The sequence below is a fragment of the Sinocyclocheilus rhinocerous genome, unplaced genomic scaffold (assembly GCF_001515625.1).
Source record: "Sinocyclocheilus rhinocerous isolate Xijiao unplaced genomic scaffold, SAMN03320098_v1.1 scaffold115, whole genome shotgun sequence".
Classification (NCBI taxonomy): Eukaryota; Metazoa; Chordata; class Actinopteri; order Cypriniformes; family Cyprinidae; genus Sinocyclocheilus; species Sinocyclocheilus rhinocerous.
This window is the reverse complement of record NW_015650001.1, coordinates 882,708-904,626: the sequence shown is the minus strand read 5'-3', so window position 1 is coordinate 904,626 and position 21,919 is coordinate 882,708. Positions and strand designations below refer to the sequence as shown.

At 39.9% G+C, this 21,919-nt stretch overlaps 1 protein-coding gene across 1 annotated transcript in view; it reads right to left on the bottom strand.

Moving 5' to 3' along the window:
* Positions 1-7,209: 7,209 nt before the first annotated feature.
* The window catches only part of LOC107711217 (phospholipid phosphatase 3-like), a 37,160-nt gene continuing 22,450 nt past the window's right edge, over positions 7,210-21,919 (bottom strand). The window contains exons 2-6 of the mRNA XM_016516156.1: positions 14,582-14,739; positions 12,458-12,741; positions 10,641-10,698; positions 7,821-7,997; positions 7,210-7,724 (exon numbers count right to left, since the gene is read on the bottom strand). Of these exons, the coding sequence (XP_016371642.1) occupies positions 7,623-7,724; positions 7,821-7,997; positions 10,641-10,698; positions 12,458-12,741; positions 14,582-14,739 (779 nt within the window). The 3' untranslated portion in view covers positions 7,210-7,622. The remainder of the gene's footprint in view (positions 7,725-7,820; positions 7,998-10,640; positions 10,699-12,457; positions 12,742-14,581; positions 14,740-21,919) is intronic.

Here is a 21,919-nt window from a genome sequence, read left to right as displayed (position 1 = left end):
CCAATTAATCCAAGCTAATTCTATTAGGAATTGAGCTAGCATCACGCAGGGTTGAAGCCGTGAGCCACCGAGCGTGGCGAGAACAGCGGCGATACCGTATAGCGCTTTCATCCAGCACATTTTGCCAGCGCTGAGGTTTAGCCTTTTCCCAGAGCAGATTAACGCCACCGTCATAAGCTGCAGTGAGAGCGTAAATAAAAAATGACGATCATTATATAGCAAAGCGTTTGCGGCTTTGGATTTATGAGGTAGTTTTAGTGCTTCTGTGGGGGAAACCGCAGCGATGCCGGTGCAGTGTTGCCGGCCTTTTGTTTGCAAGAGTTCTTGATAATGAGGCAATAGGCTCATAATCAGATCCAGGGAGGTATGTCCTACATCCGATTGCTGTCTCAGGTATGAACACTCGCGTCTGGCCGGACTGGAGTGAAGGGAACCTACGTGGGAGAACACATGCGAGAGGCATCCTCCGTCACACTCGATTCTTATCTCTAGAAGTCACTTTTATTTATAAGGGCAGCTATTTTTGAATGATTGTTCCCTCGATTTCTTATCAACCTCATTCCCTTGAGGTATGAACCATGTGTTGGTCAAAGAAGCACATTGGGTAATCTTTATTTTCTTTGATAATGAGGGGTGAAAGGTCTAAAGTATTTCACAGGCTGTTATTAGGAATCAATCAGGCAGATCGAAATGTCCGGAGGCTAGCTAGATGCTACTGTTGGGAAAAAGAGAGAGCGCAGAAAAAGACATGAAAGAAAGCATTTAAAGTCAACATGAAATTGCAGTAACATGTACTATATTAACCCTGGTAAACAGATAAAATCCCACCCTAGATGTTTTTTTTTTTGTCTTGTGGAAAGTTTCACTTACAGATCCAACAGATTTATTGATGTGAAATCCATGCAGTGCTGTCAGTTTCAGTTTTATGCTGACGTTAACAGAAATGACTGAATGCACTGCGCTTGGCAGTTGAAAGTTGGCATGAAACTTAAAGCTGGTCACCACCAACTTTAGGAGTGGAGAAAAATGTCCTAGTCTAGCATTTGTCATCTATGCAACTACTGCCACAATTGCAGCCATTCTAATGACAACAAAACATGTATCTCCAAAACTTGCTTGTCAAAAAGCATGTGAACTTAATTTTGGTAAAAGATTAATAATGTGATGACCACATGTAACGCCATAGTACCAACTTTGACAGCGCAGTGTTTAATTATTTTCTTATTTCCTGAAAAGAAGCGGCTTTAGACCTATGATGTTTCCGTCCAACAGTGATGAAATTCACAGATAAGGCATTCACAGTAAGACCAGTAATGTGTATTAAGAAAATAAATGGAGTGCATTTCGATTTCATGTTTTTAACATTTCACTGATCTTTTTTCCCTGGGGTCTTGGGTTTCATACTGACACCTGTTGGTATGGATGTATGAAGATTTTGTTTATTAAGCACTGCCATGTCCCAGTAGATTTGTCATACCTTTTGATTGATTGATTTATATCAACCATGCTACACACTTCAAAAATGGACATACTTGAGCTTAATAAAATGGCGGCTGGTGCAGGAAGGCTGTGTGTTGCATTCTACTGGTCTGCTGTGGACGGTGCAGCTGTTTCCTGGATGGAGGGATTTTGCCCTGTGGTGGCTGTAGCCGTCATGTTCGTTTTATCACTCCAGCAGGCACTGCTTGCTTAAACATTTTAGTTTTCCATTCATAATTATTCTGTTTGGACTGATGGATCACACACATGCTGATCCATACCATCACTCTGGATTCTGGACTGTTGACTCGGGCTCAGAGTGCACCTTTAAAAGCATGATATTTGCGGTATTTACTATCTTTATTAATTCATGTCTCTGGTCGTCTTTTGCACAAATCTTGACGTTATGAAAAAAGTTTTCATATTATTTCATTGAAATGTTATAACCTCTGAAATGACACTTTTCTACTGACAGAACAAAAACCTACATGTGCAAGGAAAATAGCATTATCCGCTAATATTACAGCCTGCTTTTCAACGTTCAGTCAGACTCCTTGTGGATAAAACCACGTCCTGTCCTAAATAATTTCCTGCTAAATACCTTTATACGTCAGGTTACAGAAGTTAAAGTCATGAAATGCAGTTCCTAACCCATTTTACGCCTGTAAAATGTTTCTGAGATTCAGTGAGAAACATGTAGGACGATACTTGATTTTATCTGCTGGGAATGGATGGTTTGATAAAGGGGAGGGGCTAAAATTAGAGGCCTTGGTGACGTCATCAGAAAAGAAAAGTTGTTTTAGTTAAATTCTGAATAAAGATTATGAAGATTTTTTAATGAATCAATATAGATGTTATTAACATATATTTAAATATCTGGAATAATGTGGATATTCTAAACGATCATGCTTACTTTCAGTGTTTTGTGAATGCTGTGTCATGCTGTCTTTAAAGTAGCAGGGAGTTTTATTTACAGGAAGAATCTGTCTCTTCTTATCGCTGTTGATTCCGGGCTGCAGGACTGTGGGGCAGAGTGAAGACCGTTGGAAAAGTCATAGTGGTAAGACAAGTTGAGCGAAGTACATTATGTAAAAGAGCAGGGACATACATTATGGATCATGCATACTACACGTCAGGTATGAAATATGTTCCCTGGTAACAACAATGTGAAGCAAAACAGCCCCCAAACCACGGTCACATTCCTTTCCATCCCAGTACCCCACAGCCAGAACCCCCGACACCTCCCTGCGCCACACCAGCAGCCAACCGCAGAGCCCCACCCCCCTCTCGCCCCTCATTCCGCACCTCCGCTCATGCTTTACTGCTACTCGCTCCCTCTCTCTCAATTGCTTTATCTCTCCTTTGCTCGCTCTGATCTTGGCTGCCTTTTATTCTGCTCACTGTGTCTGGAAGTACACTGGAATAGAAAAAAGAGAAGGAAAAGCAAAGCCTCCTCCTCTGCTTCTAGCACTTTGCCAGCTTCTATCTGGCCAGAAATCGCAGTGGTAGCATGACCCCAGAAACAGCCAATTGTGCTCTACTGCACTCAAAAAGAGAGAAGGAGGGAGAGGGAAATGAGGGGCTGAGAGAGAACTGGAGGGATTGGATGTCTAATGTTAAACTAGTTTCCTCGAAGAGCTGCTCTTTGTGTTGACAAATGTTTCATTATGTCTGCACTCTAACATCTTGAGTTGAAGTTAAGGCTTAAACTTTCGTCTGATAAAGTAATGAGTCACGAGAGGTTGTGCATTAGAGATTTTAGCACATATAGGTGGAATGTTCAAAGGCCAGTGTTTGTGAGTCAGTCTTGTATTGCTTGCTTTGTATTATTTTGTGGTACTCAAGAGGTCAAAGTTTGGCCTGTTAGCATTAGCAGTTGGCTACAAGCCCCTGCTTGTAGAGATACTTGTAGTAGCTACGCTATCTGGCAGCAAAAAGCAGGGGAGGGGCTAAAATTAGAGGCCTTGGTGACGTCATCAGAAAAGAAAAGTTGTTTTAGTTAAATTCTGAATAAAGATTATGAAGATTTTTTAATGAATCAATATAGATGTTATTAACATATATTTAAATATCTGGAATAATGTGGATATTCTAAACGATCATGCTTACTTTCAGTGTTTTGTGAATGCTGTGTCATGCTGTCTTTAAAGTAGCAGGGAGTTTTATTTACAGGAAGAATCTGTCTCTTCTTATCGCTGTTGATTCCGGGCTGCAGGACTGTGGGGCAGAGTGAAGACCGTTGGAAAAGTCATAGTGGTAAGACAAGTTGAGCGAAGTACATTATGTAAAAGAGCAGGGACATACATTATGGATCATGCATACTACACGTCAGGTATGAAATATGTTCCCTGGTAACAACAATGTGAAGCAAAACAGCCCCCAAACCACGGTCACATTCCTTTCCATCCCAGTACCCCACAGCCAGAACCCCCGACACCTCCCTGCGCCACACCAGCAGCCAACCGCAGAGCCCCGCCCCCCTCTCGCCCCTCATTCCGCACCTCCGCTCATGCTTTACTGCTACTCGCTCCCTCTCTCTCAATTGCTTTATCTCTCCTTTGCTCGCTCTGATCTTGGCTGCCTTTTATTCTGCTCACTGTGTCTGGAAGTACACTGGAATAGAAAAAAGAGAAGGAAAAGCAAAGCCTCCTCCTCTGCTTCTAGCACTTTGCCAGCTTCTATCTGGCCAGAAATCGCAGTGGTAGCATGACCCCAGAAACAGCCAATTGTGCTCTACTGCACTCAAAAAGAGAGAAGGAGGGAGAGGGAAATGAGGGGCTGAGAGAGAACTGGAGGGATTGGATGTCTAATGTTAAACTAGTTTCCTCGAAGAGCTGCTCTTTGTGTTGACAAATGTTTCATTATGTCTGCACTCTAACATCTTGAGTTGAAGTTAAGGCTTAAACTTTCGTCTGATAAAGTAATGAGTCACGAGAGGTTGTGCATTAGAGATTTTAGCACATATAGGTGGAATGTTCAAAGGCCAGTGTTTGTGAGTCAGTCTTGTATTGCTTGCTTTGTATTATTTTGTGGTACTCAAGAGGTCAAAGTTTGGCCTGTTAGCATTAGCAGTTGGCTACAAGCCCCTGCTTGTAGAGATACTTGTAGTAGCTACGCTATCTGGCAGCAAAAAGCTTTTTTTTTTCTCCATTGACAGCTATCCAGGCAGATATAGCCATGTATTCTAGAGAAACTTTTGATTTAGATTTTTGATCTCTGATACTCACCAAGGCTGCATTTATTTGATCAAAATATATTAAAAACAATAATATTATTAGAATTTAAAATAACAGCTTTCTATTTTAATATATTCCTGTGATGCAAAGCAGAATTTTCAGCATCATTACTCCAGTCTTCACATGATCCTTGAGAAATCATTCTAATATGCTGATTTGTTGCTTATTATTTTTGTAGAAACTGAGGAATTTCTTCCAGCATTCTTTGATAAATAGGAATTTCAAAAGAACAGCATTTATTTTCAATATAGAGTAATATTTCGTAACATTTTAAATGTCTCTACCGTCACTTTTGATCAGTTTAGTGGATTCTTGCTCAGTAATATTGCAAGCCATTGCATTATTTTGTTTATTTATTTATTTTTATTAGATAGGACTGTTGAGTGCAGACAGGAAAGTATTGGGTGGAGAGAGGGGGCCGGGATCGGCAAAGGACCTAGAGACAGGAATCGAACTCGGGTCGCCGTGAACACAGTTGTGCTATATGTCAGCGCACTTATCACTAGGCTATCGGCAGCGACAGCTTGAGCTAATTTTCATTTTTGGGAGAGCTAATTTTCATTTTTGGGAGTACTAACCCTAAAGGGTTAGTACTCCCAAAAATGAAAATTAGCTCAATTAGCGCAGACGGCTCCGATGGGGTGAATAAAGGCCTTCTGTATTGAATCCATGTGTTTTTGTAAGAAAAAGATCCATATTTCAAATGTAATAAACACTTTTCTCTCACTTCTGTTATCTGTCATACTGAAGGCGTTCCGGCGGATGACGCAGCACGTATACGCAGCGCGCGCCTCTGAGATATGCTAGTCTTGCGAGTTTGTTTATAGGGGCAAAGGAAGCAAAGTTTCCTTACTTTAGCAAAGTTCAAACCAGTCTTCTCTTGGTTTATATCGAAAACATTTTTCTTTGCAAATCTTCGGTTTGTACTTCTAATTCGTGACCGGCGTTTTGTTTTGTTCTCTCTCCTCATTCGTCACTAATCACGCAATGCCAACGTCCTACATCATCCGCCGGAACGGCTTCCGCGTATGACAGATACCGGAAGTGAGAGAAAAGTGTTTATTACATTTGAAATATGGATCTTTTTCTTACAAAAACACATAGATTCGCTACAGGGGGCCTTTATTCACCCCCTGGAGCCGTCTGCGGCACGTTTTGTTATGGATGCGCGCGCTTTATTTGACGACTTGTGGACTGTTCATCTGCAACACCCGCTGACTGCAATGATAGAGCTTGGAATAGCCAGGACAATTTTTTATATAACTCATATAAAGTCATATACACCTAGGATGCCTCGGGGGTGAGTAAAACACAAGCTAATTTTCATTTTTGGGTGAACTAACTCTTTAATGCAAGGTGAAGTACAATGGCGGATACAGCAATATAATAAAAGACACCTAGATTAAATAAATTAACATTTACACAAATGCATTTATTCATAATAATTCTACCACTAGCTAATATAGTTCATTAGTGAATATAGAATATTGCTTTTTAGGTTGCTACAGTTGCAGAGCAACATAGCAATTCACTGCGTTAATATAAAATCCAACTGATGGACTCTCACAGGTGTGTTTATCAGCTTTTTTTACAGCAGCTTTACTCATCAGTGTGTGTGGGTGGATGTGTGGTTTGTTCTGTCATTACAGAATAGGAGAAAATGAGATACAAATATTAAACATTCATTTTATTGGTTTGGTTTATTAATACAGTGGTTATTTCAGCCGCACAGGCTTTTCACAGGGGAAACCAACAAATAAAATGAAACTAGATAAGTAGAATATAGCTTTCTGACAATCTGTGGCTCAGTCACTAGTCTCTTTAACAATTAGCAACAATAACTCTGCGTACCTGATCAACACAAACGATAAAAAACATATATAAACACGTAAAACAAGAACCGATGCTAATACTTCTGAAAATCTGGATCGTTTATAAAATGATTTATTTACATTCATTCTGAATAATTATAATTTGGGGGGGGGGAAACACAAAGACAAAGACAACACAAATGGCACTGAATGCAGGAAGGAAAGTAAAACACTGATTAAAGAAGACAAAATATAAAATATTATCTGTAGTAATTAGACGATTCCATAGTGTAATTCAAGTGCTATGAGAAGTAAAGGGTACACAGGTATAGACCCCCAATCCGCTGAGCGTTTAGGGCGGGATTCAAGCCCTCATTATGCGGAGGGGGGGTGAGGAGGTTGTCGGCTCAAACCTCCTTTCAGTCTCACTCATGCAGTGAAAGTGGTTAGTACAAACATAGAGTTTAGCCCACCTTAATACAATACAGGCTTAATAGCATTAGCATCAAATCTGTGCTTTCATAAACAGAGGGTGTCTATAATCAGCACCGCTATGATTGTGCAACAGCGCACCAGAACAGTGGTCTAGCCAGGTCCGATAGCAAACACAAGGGGGTGTGGTCTGAGGCCAAAGTGTTGTTGTGATTGGTCCATTTGTATCCAATGGAAATTCATTAGACTGGGCCTCCAACAGTCAACATTAGCCAAAAAGCTTGACAAGTTAAATCACTTATCACTGTGACGTGTGAACCTCTGAGCCTGGACTACCGGTGACAAATTATAAAACAACAATTATTAGCAGCTTCAACTATAACGTATTTCAAAAATATAAAGGATAAACTTTTTATATAAAAATATCATTTATCTATGGAGGGCTGATACATTGCGGACGGGTTTGTTGAAGGGTTAGACGTGTATATATATATATATATATATATATATATTTATATAACTGTTCTTCTCTCAGAGTGCACAGGAAATGGTTCTCTGTGAGGATTTGTCAAGACATGAGCATGTTTCAAAGTTCTTTGTCCCATTCCCGTTCTTTGCTCGATCACTCCCATTTTCACTTTCTCGTGTCTCTCAGGTGTCTCTGTTAGCAGACGGTCTGCTGGCTGGACAGGGGACTCTCCAGAGACAAGCTTGTTGGAGACATGTCTGGACGAGACGTCTTAAACATGGACGAAATATAAAAGGCCTGTAAGGAAATGTTAAAGTGAGCACACAAAAAGTACCTTACACTCCCAGCTTCATAATAACGGTAATCTAGAGCATGTGGCGACGTGATTCTTACCACCCAGTACGCGGTCAGTCCTCCCTGCAGGAAACCGGTCAGGACGTCAGTGGGGTGATGGCGGTAGTCAGAAATGCGAGTGAGTCCTGTGTACACCGCTAACATCAACAACATGAACTGCAGCAACGGTCGCAGGAGCCGCGCCCCTCGCCATGACAAACGCGCCTGCAGGTAAAACTGCGCAAAGATAGGAAGTTTCAAGAATGATTAACATATGAGCTGATAAAAGAGTGTACAGACTGATAAATAAAGCTTACAGAGTGTGTGTGTCTGACCTAGCTAAACTTCTGATGACACATTTCCTCAAAAATCGCTCGGAAGTTAGCTAAATCTGATAAACCTGATAAACCATCCTCAAAAGACTAAATAATGTGCTTATTTTAGTTCAAAGATGCCAATAGTGTAAGCCTGTTATTATAAATAGCCTAAGAACAAAGTCTGCATCAAATAAAAATCCACCCTACATGTATATATTATCTAAATGCATGTTATTGATCTTTAATCATCTTTAAATTAGCTTACAATACTTGACAGACAATATTATTTAGGCCTTCTACAGTTATCTATTTTCTGTATCTCCACCCTATCAGTGGAAGATGGTATTAAAAAGGTTCTGTTCCCAAATATAGTGAGCATCACAAACACCGTCTTCACATTAAGTCTGTTCCAAATGTTATCTTGTCTCTGTAAAATTCCAAGGCAATAGAATGGACAATGCCAGAATATACTGTGATAAGCTTCATCCAAGATGCCAGAATTGTTGGAAAAATGTTCTATGTAATTAAAAATCGAATATCAACATTTCTGTATGCTTTGTTTTTTATGCTGCTTTCACGTGCTTTCCCGTTTTTGAAATTGTGATTACGAGCTTGTCGCATTCAAGTGCTTTTGTTGTCAAAAGAATAAAATGTTATATTCCATTTGTTGATAACCATAAACATTCACCGTGCTAGATAGTCAGCTTGCTGACGATTCTGAAATTTCGGTCAAATACATGCTTAGTTGACTGTTTATAATACATACAACATGCTTCAAATGATTGTTCATATATATATATATATAAATAGGCACTACTTTAACGACAAGGTGATGTAGTTGTTGTTGAAAATCAAACTAATAAAGAATAGCACTCGTTGTCCCCTCCACCATGTTAAAAGTTTATGGCCTGCCCAACTGGAAAACTCGAGTATCAAAATAATCTCAGAGTTTCCCTGTAGTAAATACGACTTGAGAAGTCATTCATGTCCAATTTCCGATTAGGAAGCTAGCATGTGAAGGCAGCATTAGAGTATCCTGTTGTTGACTTAAAAACTTGCAAACACCAAACTGAAATGAGTTGTGAAGTCGAGTTTTCTTCATCAAAGATATACCATGATGGTGCACTCAAATTACCATGACTAGGATAAGTCCAGCCTTCTAAATAAAAGAGGCAGTCGGCAATTGGTTAAATAGCTTCCTAGAGGCGTTGAAAATATGGACGCCAAGTGAACTAACCTTCCTCGAAAGGTACTTCAATGCTTGTGTTGCATTACACAGAGTGTTCCAAAACATCAATTTTGAGGCTACATTTTAGTTAGGATGTTGCATTAGAAGTAAACACTAGCTTGTGGAACAGAGCCATATGGTGAAAAAAAATAGTTAGCACGTGTTAATGATACCACCCTGACAAGCTAGCTTAGCTACATGACAAATATTAGGGAAGATGTATTGGGGCCAGCGGGTATTGGCTATAGATTAACTTTATGGAAGTTGATGTCACACGAGGGACCGTGAAACATTCCAGAATTTAAATGCCCTGGTACCCCTCCCATCAGCCCCGTCACAGGTGTTTGGCTTCCTGCAGTAAAGCCTGGAACAGCTGGCGCTCAGAGCCAAAGCATGTGGCTGCAGGTCAGGCATGCAAGGCAGAGCCGAGCCTGTACAGTGCGGCCATTGGCCGGGACGGAGAGAAAAAAAACAGGCAGAGAGGACAAAGAGCCTGGCACGGCTTTTCTATAGGCTTTTCCCTCGCTCTGTTCATGTTCTCTCTCTCGCGCTCTCTAATGAGAGTTCAAGAGCTCTCCCGCTTTTAGAGCAGCCAGAGGCCTGTGAATTGAATTAGAAGAATGGTAGAAAATAGCTTGTTTTTACACAGCGGGCGAATTTTCTTCCCTCCGTTCTAAACGTGATTGGCACACAAGGCATAGTAAATTCTGATAAGGTTTGTGGGGCAGTTGAGTGAAAGAGAAATGTGAATGCTATTGAATGTCATGCTTTATGATCGTTTGCGAGCGTTTTGTAATTTTTTCCCCTTATTGTGCCTCTTCCCCAGGCCATAACAGCGAGTGAGAGAGAGGGGTTTAACTGAAAGAAGCCTGTCTATCTCTCAGCAGGCCAAAACTCCCCCCCCCTCCCAGACCCAACCCACAACTAAACAAGGCCTCCTCTGTCTTCAGCTAGCTTTCACTCGCTCTCCCTCTCTCCGCTCATCTATTCATCAGGCCTCTGGAGAACATTCCCTCTTTCACTCAAGCCTTTCTTTTCCGCTTGAAGCAAGATGCCTTTTGGGAGTTTTTTTGCATTCTCAGAGCCTTCTTCTTTCAGTATGAGTTTATTTGTGTGCATTTGTGTGAGTTGAAGTTTGAGAGAGTTTCTTGTCAGTTGGAATTTTTTGGCATTTTTCCCACATGGCAGGGATGGGAAGTGAAAGCTGACAACATAAAAAGCTCCTCACCGGCATCCGACAGCAAGCACAGTCATTCGGCGCTACCCTGACATGTGTTTGAGTTTGCGTGTTTGAGTGTGCATGTGGTAAATATGGCCACACACGGCGATACTCACTGCCAGGTAAAGCATGGTGTACATGGCAAAAGATGCATGGCCCGAGAAGAAGGACTTTCTGTTTGAAAAGAGCAGAAGGGAAATATTACCAACTAAATGTCATAATCTCGCAAATCATTAAACCGCTGCACTGCTTTATGGGCCATAACATTGTCTGCATGATGTTATATTAAGCAATCACAAGCATACGTGTTATTTTAAGTAAATTCCTTTATATTTCCATAAAACATACAATGTGATCAGTCAAAAAACATCCAGCATTTGCACTTGAAAAACTGTACCTTTAATTAATCATACACTGTAGCTCTGTTCCAAAATCTAGTGAGCCTCCTACCTAGGAAGCATCACTAGATGTTTTGCGCTGTTTTACTACACTGTTTTACTACACTGTTTTACTACGCTGTTTTACTACACTGTTTTAAACACCCATTGCTACGTTCCATTCTGAAGTGCCCTAATCCTTTCGAAGGGTTTACCCTCCAGAGTGAGAGCTTCAAAGGGATTAAGGGTGTAGGGAACCAAAAAACTGTGCCTTGGAAGGCACTTTTGTGTCATCTTGCTGAGACAGTTAAGGAGGCGCCATCGTCACACCATCAGTTGCACCCTTCGAAGTGGCCAGTTTTGAGTAATTCAGTTTAGAATGACCCTTCAATATGATGGCAATGATTGTTCTCACTCTGATATGCCCTTTGGAGGTGGATTTATCCTGTTTGGAACATAGCGCAAGGTACCTTCTTTTGGCCAAATATTAAAGAACTATAGCATTTATCCTTCATAGAGTAGACAATCCTAGAATGCATTGCGACAAGCTGACCCTTGTGGCAAAATGTGCTTTGTTGTACTGAATGTGCAGTTTTATCATACTTCAAATCTTTTAAAGTATATATTTATTGTGCTGTTAGCTTAGCAACATCGAACTCCATCAGAATCAGTTGCAAGTCGAGTCTTCCATGTGGAGTACTGTTTGTGTCATGCAAGTAAAATGTTACAAATATTCAGTTGTGAAGATCCGTTTTGGTTAGGATGCTGCCTATGTAGGTAGTATACAGCAAGACAACTCACTTAGGCTCCATCCGAATATGCATACTTCCCTACATATAGTAGGTGAAAAATATTGCATAAAAAGATAGTATGTTCGAATTCAGAGTATTTATAGTAGACAAATAGTACCCGGGTGACCAACCACTTCCGACGCGATTCTGATGTGCTCGTCTGATGGACACTTTATCCTATGAGGCCTTGTGAGCGGAGTTGTGAATGGCAGTGAAGCTTCACAACGGACACTGGTAGGTTACATGATAATGACAACCTGATGGATATAGTACGTCCGGATTACCTTCATACTACACACATTCATACTACATGGTAGGGGTGGCCAACATCGATCCAAGGTTGGAGCCAAGTCCTGCAGAGTTTTGCTCCAACCTTGATACACACCTGCCGGTAGCTTTCTGGTAACACTTAGACCTTGATTAGCTTGTTTAGGTGTATTTGATTAGGGTTGGAGCTGAACTCTGGTGGACTGTGGCCCTCCAGGACAGACATTGGCCACCCCTGCTACAGTATATGGGGTCTCCAATTCTGCTCCTGGAAAGTTCAGTTCCAACCCTAAATTGATAATTACAGGCAGGTGTGTTGGAGCAGGGTAGGAACTGAAGTCTGCAGGAACTGCTAGTCTCCAGGAGCAGGGTTGGAGACCCTTGGTATAAATCAATAAGTACTCTTTCAAAAGAAGTAACAATGCAAATTTTGTACAGGGCCTAGGTTTTGGAACAGAGCTTCTGTGCCTCCCATTAAACTCCTTGGACTTCACTTACCTGGCCTCCTCCACTATCTTGGATTTGTTCCTGCAGGTGACATCTGAGATGTAGGTTCCGGGTATGCAGTTGAGTGATTCATAGGTCACATTGCACGCCGACAGGAAGTGGGGACGGAGTCGGCCCACACTCAGCTTCGCCATGTTGGTCAAGGATTGCCCCACGCAGCAGCCAAACAGGAAGCTGCCCAGCTCCTTATACAGACAGGACACGTAAAGGTTGCGCACAAACGCCCTTGAGTGCACACCTCTGAATCGTACCCGGTAACACTCTCCAACAGCAATCTGAGACAGACAGGGGACACCGCTAAGGTTACAGCCATGCAACACTGAGTTAAATACTACAAGTCTCATGACGCCTTAAATAATTCACAGCATCTCATACACATGCTCTCTTACACAAAGAAAAACTCTTGTTCAATAGCAAAGTAGATGAAAAGAGTAAATCAATAGCCTTCAGTAACAGGAGAACCGTGGGCTAATACTACTATGGACAGGACGTCTCGTAAAATACGAAAATGAAAATTCTGTCATCAGTTACCCTCGTGTTGTTTTAAATCCATACAGTGTTCATTCTTTCAGGGAACATCAAAGGTCAATTTAAATGTACTGGTCACGAGAGTTCATGAGAGAAGTAGAAAGTATGAATCATTCTATTAAATCAGGGGTGTCCAGACCTGTTGCTAGAGGGTCACTGTCCTGCAGAGTTTAACTTCAACCCTAAATTAAGCCATCTGAACCAGCTATTCACTGTCTTCAGTCTCACTAGAAATTTCCAGGCAAGTGTGTTGGAGCTAAACTCTATAGGTCGTTGGACCTCCAGGAGCAGGATTGAACATCCCTGTTATAAATTCATTAGTTGATCAAGTTCACAAAACCAGTGTAAATGACTGGTTCACAAATCAGCCACGATGCACCAGTTCGTCCATCATTGAGCCTATGTTGCCTGATGAACAGTGCTATACAAATAAATCTTTATTATTATTATTATTATTATTATTATATGTTGGACTGGTTTTTGTGGTGTGTTCTGTACTGCTGGCACTAGTTGGACCCCCATTGGTGGATCTGTAGATTCTTAAGCATGTTGAATCGGCTTTGGGCAGTTAGTGAGAAAAATCACTCTGATTGGCTGTTTAGTTTGGTGAAATAGTGGAAGAGAAGAAGTGTCAAAGGCATGCAATGACAAAGTTGAGGGAACAAACAGAAGGCTAGTTGTTCATCTTTATCTCATTTGCAATGATATCCGCAGTCCTAGCTCTTGCTTCGCTATTGGACTGATTTCACACAGGCTTCAGTACGGTGTCTCGCCGAGGGCGTTCCCAAAGCGTTCGACGCAGCGTCTCGTTCCCTTCGGGGAACCATGGTTACATACGTAACCTAGAGACGTTTCTCTTTTTGAATGATGAATACAGACTACTGCCACCTGCTGGTATGGAGAGTTGTTTCTTCTCACATCGGCGCAGAACGTACATGCAGTTTTGCTACTGGCTGTAGTCTATGCACTGTGTTCAAGTGCAAATTGTTCGCCTAGGTAACACGAGGCAACAACACGGTTTTCATTACCACTAGTTCTTTGATTTGGTTTGGTGTGCCTGGGCCTTTAATAATTTTTGTTTTGCCATTTTTTACTTTATTCACAAAGTACAGTTGGAGAGAGGTCAGGAAGCGAAGTGGGAGAGAGAGGGAGCCAGGATTGGTAAAGGACCATGAACTGGGATTCGATGTTTGGTCGCCTGACGTGCAATTATGCCTACATGACGAAGCGCTGCCAAGAAGGCTATTGGTTCCAACAGCAATTAATAGCTTACTGGTGATAACTTAAATTTTGGTTTATTTTTTGCACAAAGTTTTCTTATATGCTATATTCTTTAGGCTTCTGAAAGATTGAGTTATATTGACCACTTTTATCATACTTTAATGTTGATTTTGCACCCATTTTGATACTTAAAAGACTTTGCAATTCAACGGAAAAGAACAATTCTTGAAAATCTTTTGTACTTTTGAGAAGAAAATAAGTCTGACATGAGGTTGAGTAAATGAAGACAGAGTTTACACTCTTGGGTGAGCTATCTCTTTGTGGTCTTTCAACAAGTGATATTTCAGTTTATGTGTGTGTTCTCACCGTAAGTCCTGTGATTATGATGCCCCCGGCTATAAGCATGCTGTCAGGAATGGCCTCACTTTCTATGTAAGGGTATGTGATGCTGGTGTCCCCGCAGAAGAAGCCCCTCATGTACGGAGTCACCGCTTTGAGCTCACAGGCGAAGAATGGAATGGAGGCTGTCAGGAGAGAGACAGACGGGTTAATGTTTCTGTCGAAACTACCTGGAGGAATGTTCTTCTGTGCATTTCAGTGTTTCTCTGGCACCACAAGATCAGACACAGATACATCTTTAATGCTCTATTATGTGCAATTAGTATGTCTTCCTGATGAGAATTAAGATCCAGCCTAAGGAGCTGACATTCCATGCATATCTCTGGCAGAAAGAGTGAAGGAGGGGGTGGGGGTTGAAAGAGAATGACAGCACAGCTAGATGAGGCATGTGGAGAAGAAAAGACCCTAAAGAATACAGGATTGAGGTCAGAGACTATGAGGAGGAAGATGGAAAGTTTCTTGCGAGTTGTGCTGGGAATGCGGTAAAATGGTTCACTTGGAGTGCGTAGGGGATCTTCTCTTTCAGGAAAACGCAAACAAATATACAGGTGCATCTCAATAAATTAGAATGTCGTGGAAAAGTTCATTTATTTCAGTAATTCAACTCAAATTGTGAAACTCGTGTATTAAATAAATTAAATGCGCACAGACTGACTGTGTGCATTGAATTTATTTAATACACGAGTTTCACAATTTGAGTTGAATTACTGAAATAAATGAACTTTTCCTCGACATTCTAATTTATTGAGATGCATCTGTATTACACACCTGGATGGTTGCAGGCAGGTGTGCTGGACACGGGCTAGACTAAAGTGTAGAAATTAAGTCCTGAACACTACTGTAGCTTGCAGAATTCCTTATGGTATTTATGGCAGTGTGTGGGACTTTTCTATCCCCTTGTTAAACAATTATTAATTTAAAAATTAAACATTGTGGCAGTAGGTCACAGACAATTTCCAGATAAGTAAACCAGGATGTTGTTCCATATGGATGGGTGAACTCTCAAGGTATAAATCAGTAAGCAAATAGGTAATTTGCAAATAGAAATCAGTTGTGGCTTAGCAGTAAGTGCATGTGCTCCAACACATTGCGTAGTTTAACATTAATATTAAATTTTTCTGATAATTAGTTTCATGTTATGGTCGATGAGTTATAGACATCAATTTTTTTCTTACAGACAACTAGATTATTATTTTTTTATTTCTTTGTTGCATTTTCTCCTTGGTACCAACATGTGCAAGTCACATGTAAGTAAACTGTCCTCTCATTGGTCAGAGTTCTCCCGTTTACGTTCTGGGATTCCACTCATTATGGTTATCCATCAAGATGGGTTGACAAGTTAGCTCTGCAATCTAGCTCCTTTTTACACACATACACATATATACGAATGCATATAAGCCTTGATTCAATCAAGACTTCATCGGGACAGCATTCTTGCAATGCACCTGTTTTGTAGAAGAGCAATGACATTTTAAAATAAAGAGGTGCTCTTTTATTTTCAACTGATAAGTAAGGTTCTTACACACAAAATCACATAATGCATTACCTATTATGAATTATGATACAGACTGACTCTTTAGTCCATTGGGTCGGATTGCTTTCTCACTGCAAGTGAGATGATTTCAGTTTGGCCAAGACCTCCTCATTCAGGTGATCTCAGACTGGTGTTGATCTAAGTATGACTGCCATATTTAAATATGCCTAAACGAACCAAACTAAGGGAGAAAATGCACCAGTTTCTGCTCCAAACATGCCAGGTGTGAAAACACCCTCAACAAATAATTCATTTTAAGTACTAAAAGTGAGTTTAGGCATCATTATATTATAATGTACATTTTAGCATACGATTTGTTAAAGATTGCATTTGACACATGAATTAGCATTTTTAAAGTTTAACCATAGCGTTCAAGGACAGCAAAGGTCTAAATGAAAAAAAAAACTGGACATTAGCATGTAAAATTAAAAATCACTTATGAATTATTAGCAGTTGTAAAGAAAGATATTAATGCTATTTTAATAACTTCCACTAATTTGCTAATTTAACCATCTCTTCAAACCCCAAATGATTCCCATTCAGAGAGTGTTTTTGATTGACTAGTTTTCTGATGCTAAAAAAAGCATGGGCTTTTTGCTGTTTACAGAATCTAGTGTTCTCACTCAGGCAGGTGCCATTTCTCAGGACCTCTTTTCAGTGATATCTGTCAGGAAGTAGGAACATTTCATGTGTCAAGCAATCACTTACAACACCTTTAATGGATAGAGAAGTAGTGGCTAATTATTCATTATAGAATCATTACTGGATATAAATGTGGAGTACACAGTACTGATGTGTAAATATAGATCTGTACCGGGAGTTGAGTATGAATATAGAAGTGATGAGTGATTCAGCTGTTGAGTTCTTGGTTTTTGTTCCCTCTCTCTCTCTCTCTTGTTTCCCCCAGGCCCGGGGCCCGTACGGTCCCATGCCCTTGATCCACACAGAGCATGAGACTAATCATTAACCCTCCACTCTCTGCCCCAGCTGGAACGAACTCAGCCACAAACACAGCCTCTGCCAGGGAATCTCTCAGTGTACGTGACCGCTCTTTTTCCAGGGCACAAGCACATGCTTGCACGCTGCAGGGGGACAGAAACAGATCCAGAGACGGAAAGAAAGTGCAAAGTAGGTGCCCCAGCGGGAACGACCCCAGCCACAAACACAGCCTCTGCCAGGGAATCTCTCAGTGTACGTGACCGCTCTTTTTCCAGGGCACAAGCACATGCTTGCACGCTGCGGGGGGACAGAAACAGATCCAGAGACGGAAAGAAAGTGCAAAGTAGGTCACAGTTGACTGAAATGTACCAGCAAGTTCATGTAGACTAATCGTGATCATTCAACCAGAATATTGGGTGTCATTCACTAATAATTTCGTATTTGTACGCACATGATAAATTCTTACAAAAATTTGCAACACATGCATACACCTTATTCTAATGTTAATGAATTCTGAGATTTCTAGAATGAGTGACTGCTCAATGTTACTAATTTGCATAAACACACCCATCTCCATATAAGGGCTTTCCGCACAACCTTTCCTTGCAGCCTTTCGGTACTCCTGTAATGAAAGTAACGACTTCGTTAGATCCTCAAGCAATGCCAAGTATGCCATTCTCAAAACCACAACAAACACCTTTTATGCAGTCAGTTTATATTAGCCAGTTGTACACAGCATATCTGCGTTCTCATACAGAAAAAAAAAACTCAAAGCATAAGCAATAAATCAGTTTATCTTAACATGATTATAAGGCCACCCAAAGTATTGGGTTTTACGTATGTGTGGTTTCAGTTGAATTTTAGTACAAAAGAAGCTGGTGAATCATGGTTGGTTCGTGAAAGCGTTCATACTCAGATTTCACACACAAATGTACACATACACACTTAGTGAATGAGACCCACTGTGTTAACTAAGGTCTCCCACACACTTCAGTTTTTGCTGCATCTACCAAATCTATTGATTTCAACAAAGATGATGTGTCACTAACACGTAGGAGCAAGAAATGCAAGGGTTTGCAAAAGGGATGCACCGTCATGTGACCAAAAATGGAGTAATTTTGCTGTTGACCACTGAGAATTTCAGACAGGCTGATCTAGTTGCTCATAAATCCAATTCGCTGTATTCCCACTTGATTTCCAGCATCTCGTTTTACATTCTTATCGCTCAAACGCCCCATAAGAGCCCTAACAAGCACACATACAGACCTGCATATCGAGATGAATGCTTATGAACATTCCCCCTGAAAACACTGATAAGTATAATCAGAATTTAACACTAAATTTGTACTGTGTACATCGCTGACTGCTGCTTTTCTCAGAATAAGTGGAGGTCAAACAAAGATAAGGTGAGACGCAACATCCTGCACTGCTGAATATGTAGAGGTGAAGAAGACATGCTGTTGACGAGATAGCACTGAGTTACACGTCAGCACACCCTGATCTGACCCTGATCCCGCTTTCGCTCGGTCTCACCGTAGCGCATGCTTGACATTTCATCCATGCTTTGGACAGGCCTGTACACTGTTACCCTTCAGGGTCCTCTCTGGGCCGGTCACATGTGTTTGTGTGTAATCGAGATCTCTATCATTAGCTCTGGTCACCATGCAGGATACAGATATGAAGGGCTGGTGACCAATCTCCTGTTCAGCAGGCTTTTAAACAGAGTTCCTACATATTCTATAAGGCAGAAGATTTTATACATATTTTATACGACACTCCTTCAAATAATTTTTGCTTCAGATTTATTCTTTAAATGGTTATTGGTTACAGGCCACACTTGAGGTAAGTCAGAGGTGGACTGGGACAAAAAAGGGTCAATGACATGGCACTCTTTTTTTATGATTTTTTTTGTCAGAAATGCAGTGACGCAACTGATGCCATAATGAAACAAGCCTCATTCAAAAATGATTGAAAAGAAAACATCTTGAAGTATTTTGACAGTCATTTGTTGTGTCTTATAATAAAACATAAACTATTTTAATAAAACTGCAACAACTGCTTATTCATATTGCAGTAATAATGAAAAAATGGTAACATGGTTCAACCAATAAGCAGAAATGGTACATTAGAGAGACCCTTGTGACCTTGCAGACCCTTGTGACTATTTGTCAGTATCAATAAGTCAAATAATTTTGCCTTTTTATGACAAGGTGAGGTTAAGTAACCCCCCAACCAAAAAAAAAAGCGTAATTATATTTATGAATGAATATAATGCTATCTGTAAGCAATACTTTTTAGCTTGAAAAAAAATATATATAAAAAAAAATAGTTACTAAGATGTGTGCATTCACATGTAATCAAGATGTAAGCAAAGTAAGTTATTATTTCCATAATTTTGGTGGTTGGACCCAGTGTTATTTTAGTATAATTGACATCCTATTATAGTGTTTATTGATGTTTTGAATCAGTTTTTTTTTCCTGTTTCATTTTCATTTAAGGTTTTAGTATTTTTTGTGTTTTTGTCAGTTTTAGTAGTTTTTGTTTATGCATTTTTTTTTTATCTGTCTATATAGTTTTTATTCATTTTTATTTCAAAATTACTAAATTAAAATGAGAAATGTTGCCTTGAAATAAAAAGTTTTTTTTAACACTATTTCAGTTAATGTAGCAAATAAGTAACAAATATGTTTGTTAATAGTTTTAATTTTAGTTTCAGTTTTAGTTAACTATAATAACCCTTGTTGCATTGCATGACAGTTCTGTCATTTAACATGATGAGCCATTGATTAAACGTTTCTTGAAAATGATATAAAAGTTTTTCAAAACCATGAATGAATGACATATGTTAAAACCAACATGAATGACTTACGATTTTTTTTATTCTATCATGGACACTAATATGTCATTGACCCATTATATAATTATATTGATTAAAGAGTCATAATAAATTGATGTTTATTGTTATGTGATGAAGACAAATTCTCACATTTCAGTATTCTGGAAATCACCTATGACATCATTTATTTTGTGTTTTTACTTGTTTAATTTGACACACAGTGAATGGTACTGCACTGAACATTCATCCCCCACTATATTTGTCTACTAGATGAAGAGCGGATGAGAGGGGCGAGCTGAGCTTAGAGCTGGTGCAATCCTGTGAAACTGCTGATAGAGTAGTAGACTGCGCATCTGGGGACAACTGTGCCACGCTAGCAAGCATTATATCACCTACGCCAGAATCTGCCACTGTGCTTTAAATGGGCCGACTGACAATATTGAAACTTTTACTCTCATTAAAATCTTTGTAAATTTTCCTAAATCTAAATTTAATTTTGCAAGACACTCCACAAGTCTTCTTCTGGCCAGTTCAGCTTTCAGTAAAGTTGGCCAATAGCTGTCTGCTTGGCAGGGATGGCAACTGTAACTCTGAACAACTTCTCGCTTTCCTTGTTTGCCCGTGCTGAGGAAAGAGGTGAGGATAGCAATAATCTTCCAGGTGTGCTAATCCTCTTATCGGTGCGCGCTCACACTTGGGGCGGGTTGGGAAATCAGTAGAGAAACTGCACCTTAAACTCAGCCTCAGTTGAGCACACTTAACACACGGCGACCTCACAGGCCGTGTTCACGGTGGTCCATTAGCTCACACCCCCAAAGGAAGCTCCTTATCACCAAGACAGCATATTAGCCAGCGGCTAGCTGCTGTCAGCTGAGCTAATGATTAGCTAGATCAGTCGTGCTAAACTGGGTAACACGTACGCACCTCATGCAGACAGGTCAAAAATCAGTCCAACGGCGTCTGTCCTTGAAAGACCTCCTAAAAAGACTGACATACTTTCAGTTTCAGTTTACGCTTCTCAGTTTTTTTTTTTTCGTTTATTTTGGGCCAGTCAGAAAGATGGAAATGAAGCTGTAGGTGAAGAAAGATCTTTTTTTTTAATTTAGTTCAAGAAACACTTCCTCATCGTGTCATGTGGTGTAACCATCAGTTTTTCCATTATACCCTGAATACATGTGTGTACACATCTCAATCGTTAAAATAAAAAAATATACCAAAATATATCCGTATTTTTAAATGTAATAAGGTAATAAGTATTTTTTTTACAAATATTATGAATAATTTTGGGGAGTCGCACCACATGACATTTTAGAACCTGAACTAATCTTGCCTCGTCATAAAAATGTCAAATTATCTGATATTTGAAGAGACTGATCAACTTGACACACAGTCATAGGGTCCATTCTATGACTTCATATTGTTGGTTGCACCACATGATTTGGCAGACAAAAGTTTTTCAAATATTAGTAAGAAGTGAAGTAATTTTGTTTAAATATAATTTTATTATTTAAAAATAATAAAATAAATAATAATAAAAGTTTGTGCTAAATACAGGGTTCACACAAGGTCCTTAAAATTCTTGAATTTAGTTTTTAGAAATGTAAGATCTGAAATATTTGGAAAATCACCTTGTTTTGGTAAAAAAGTGCTTACAATTGTTTAAATTTAAAACGAATTAGGGATATGACTCTTTATAATTGAGTCTCTATAACAGTTGATGGTAGCTATTGACTTCTACAGTATGTAAAATCACTATGGAAGTCAATGGCTACTGTCAACTGTTTGGTTACCAACCAATATCTTCTTTTGTGTTCAGAAGATGAAAGAAACTCATACAGGTTTGGAACACGTGGAGCGTGAGTAAATGATTTTTGGGTGAACTATCCCTTTAATGCAAGAAATAGTCAATTAAGAATATCATGTATTGTATGGTATGCAAGTCCTGGGGGAAAATGGTTTTGCCTGTATGAACTTGCGAATAATTAGTTTTGTTTTT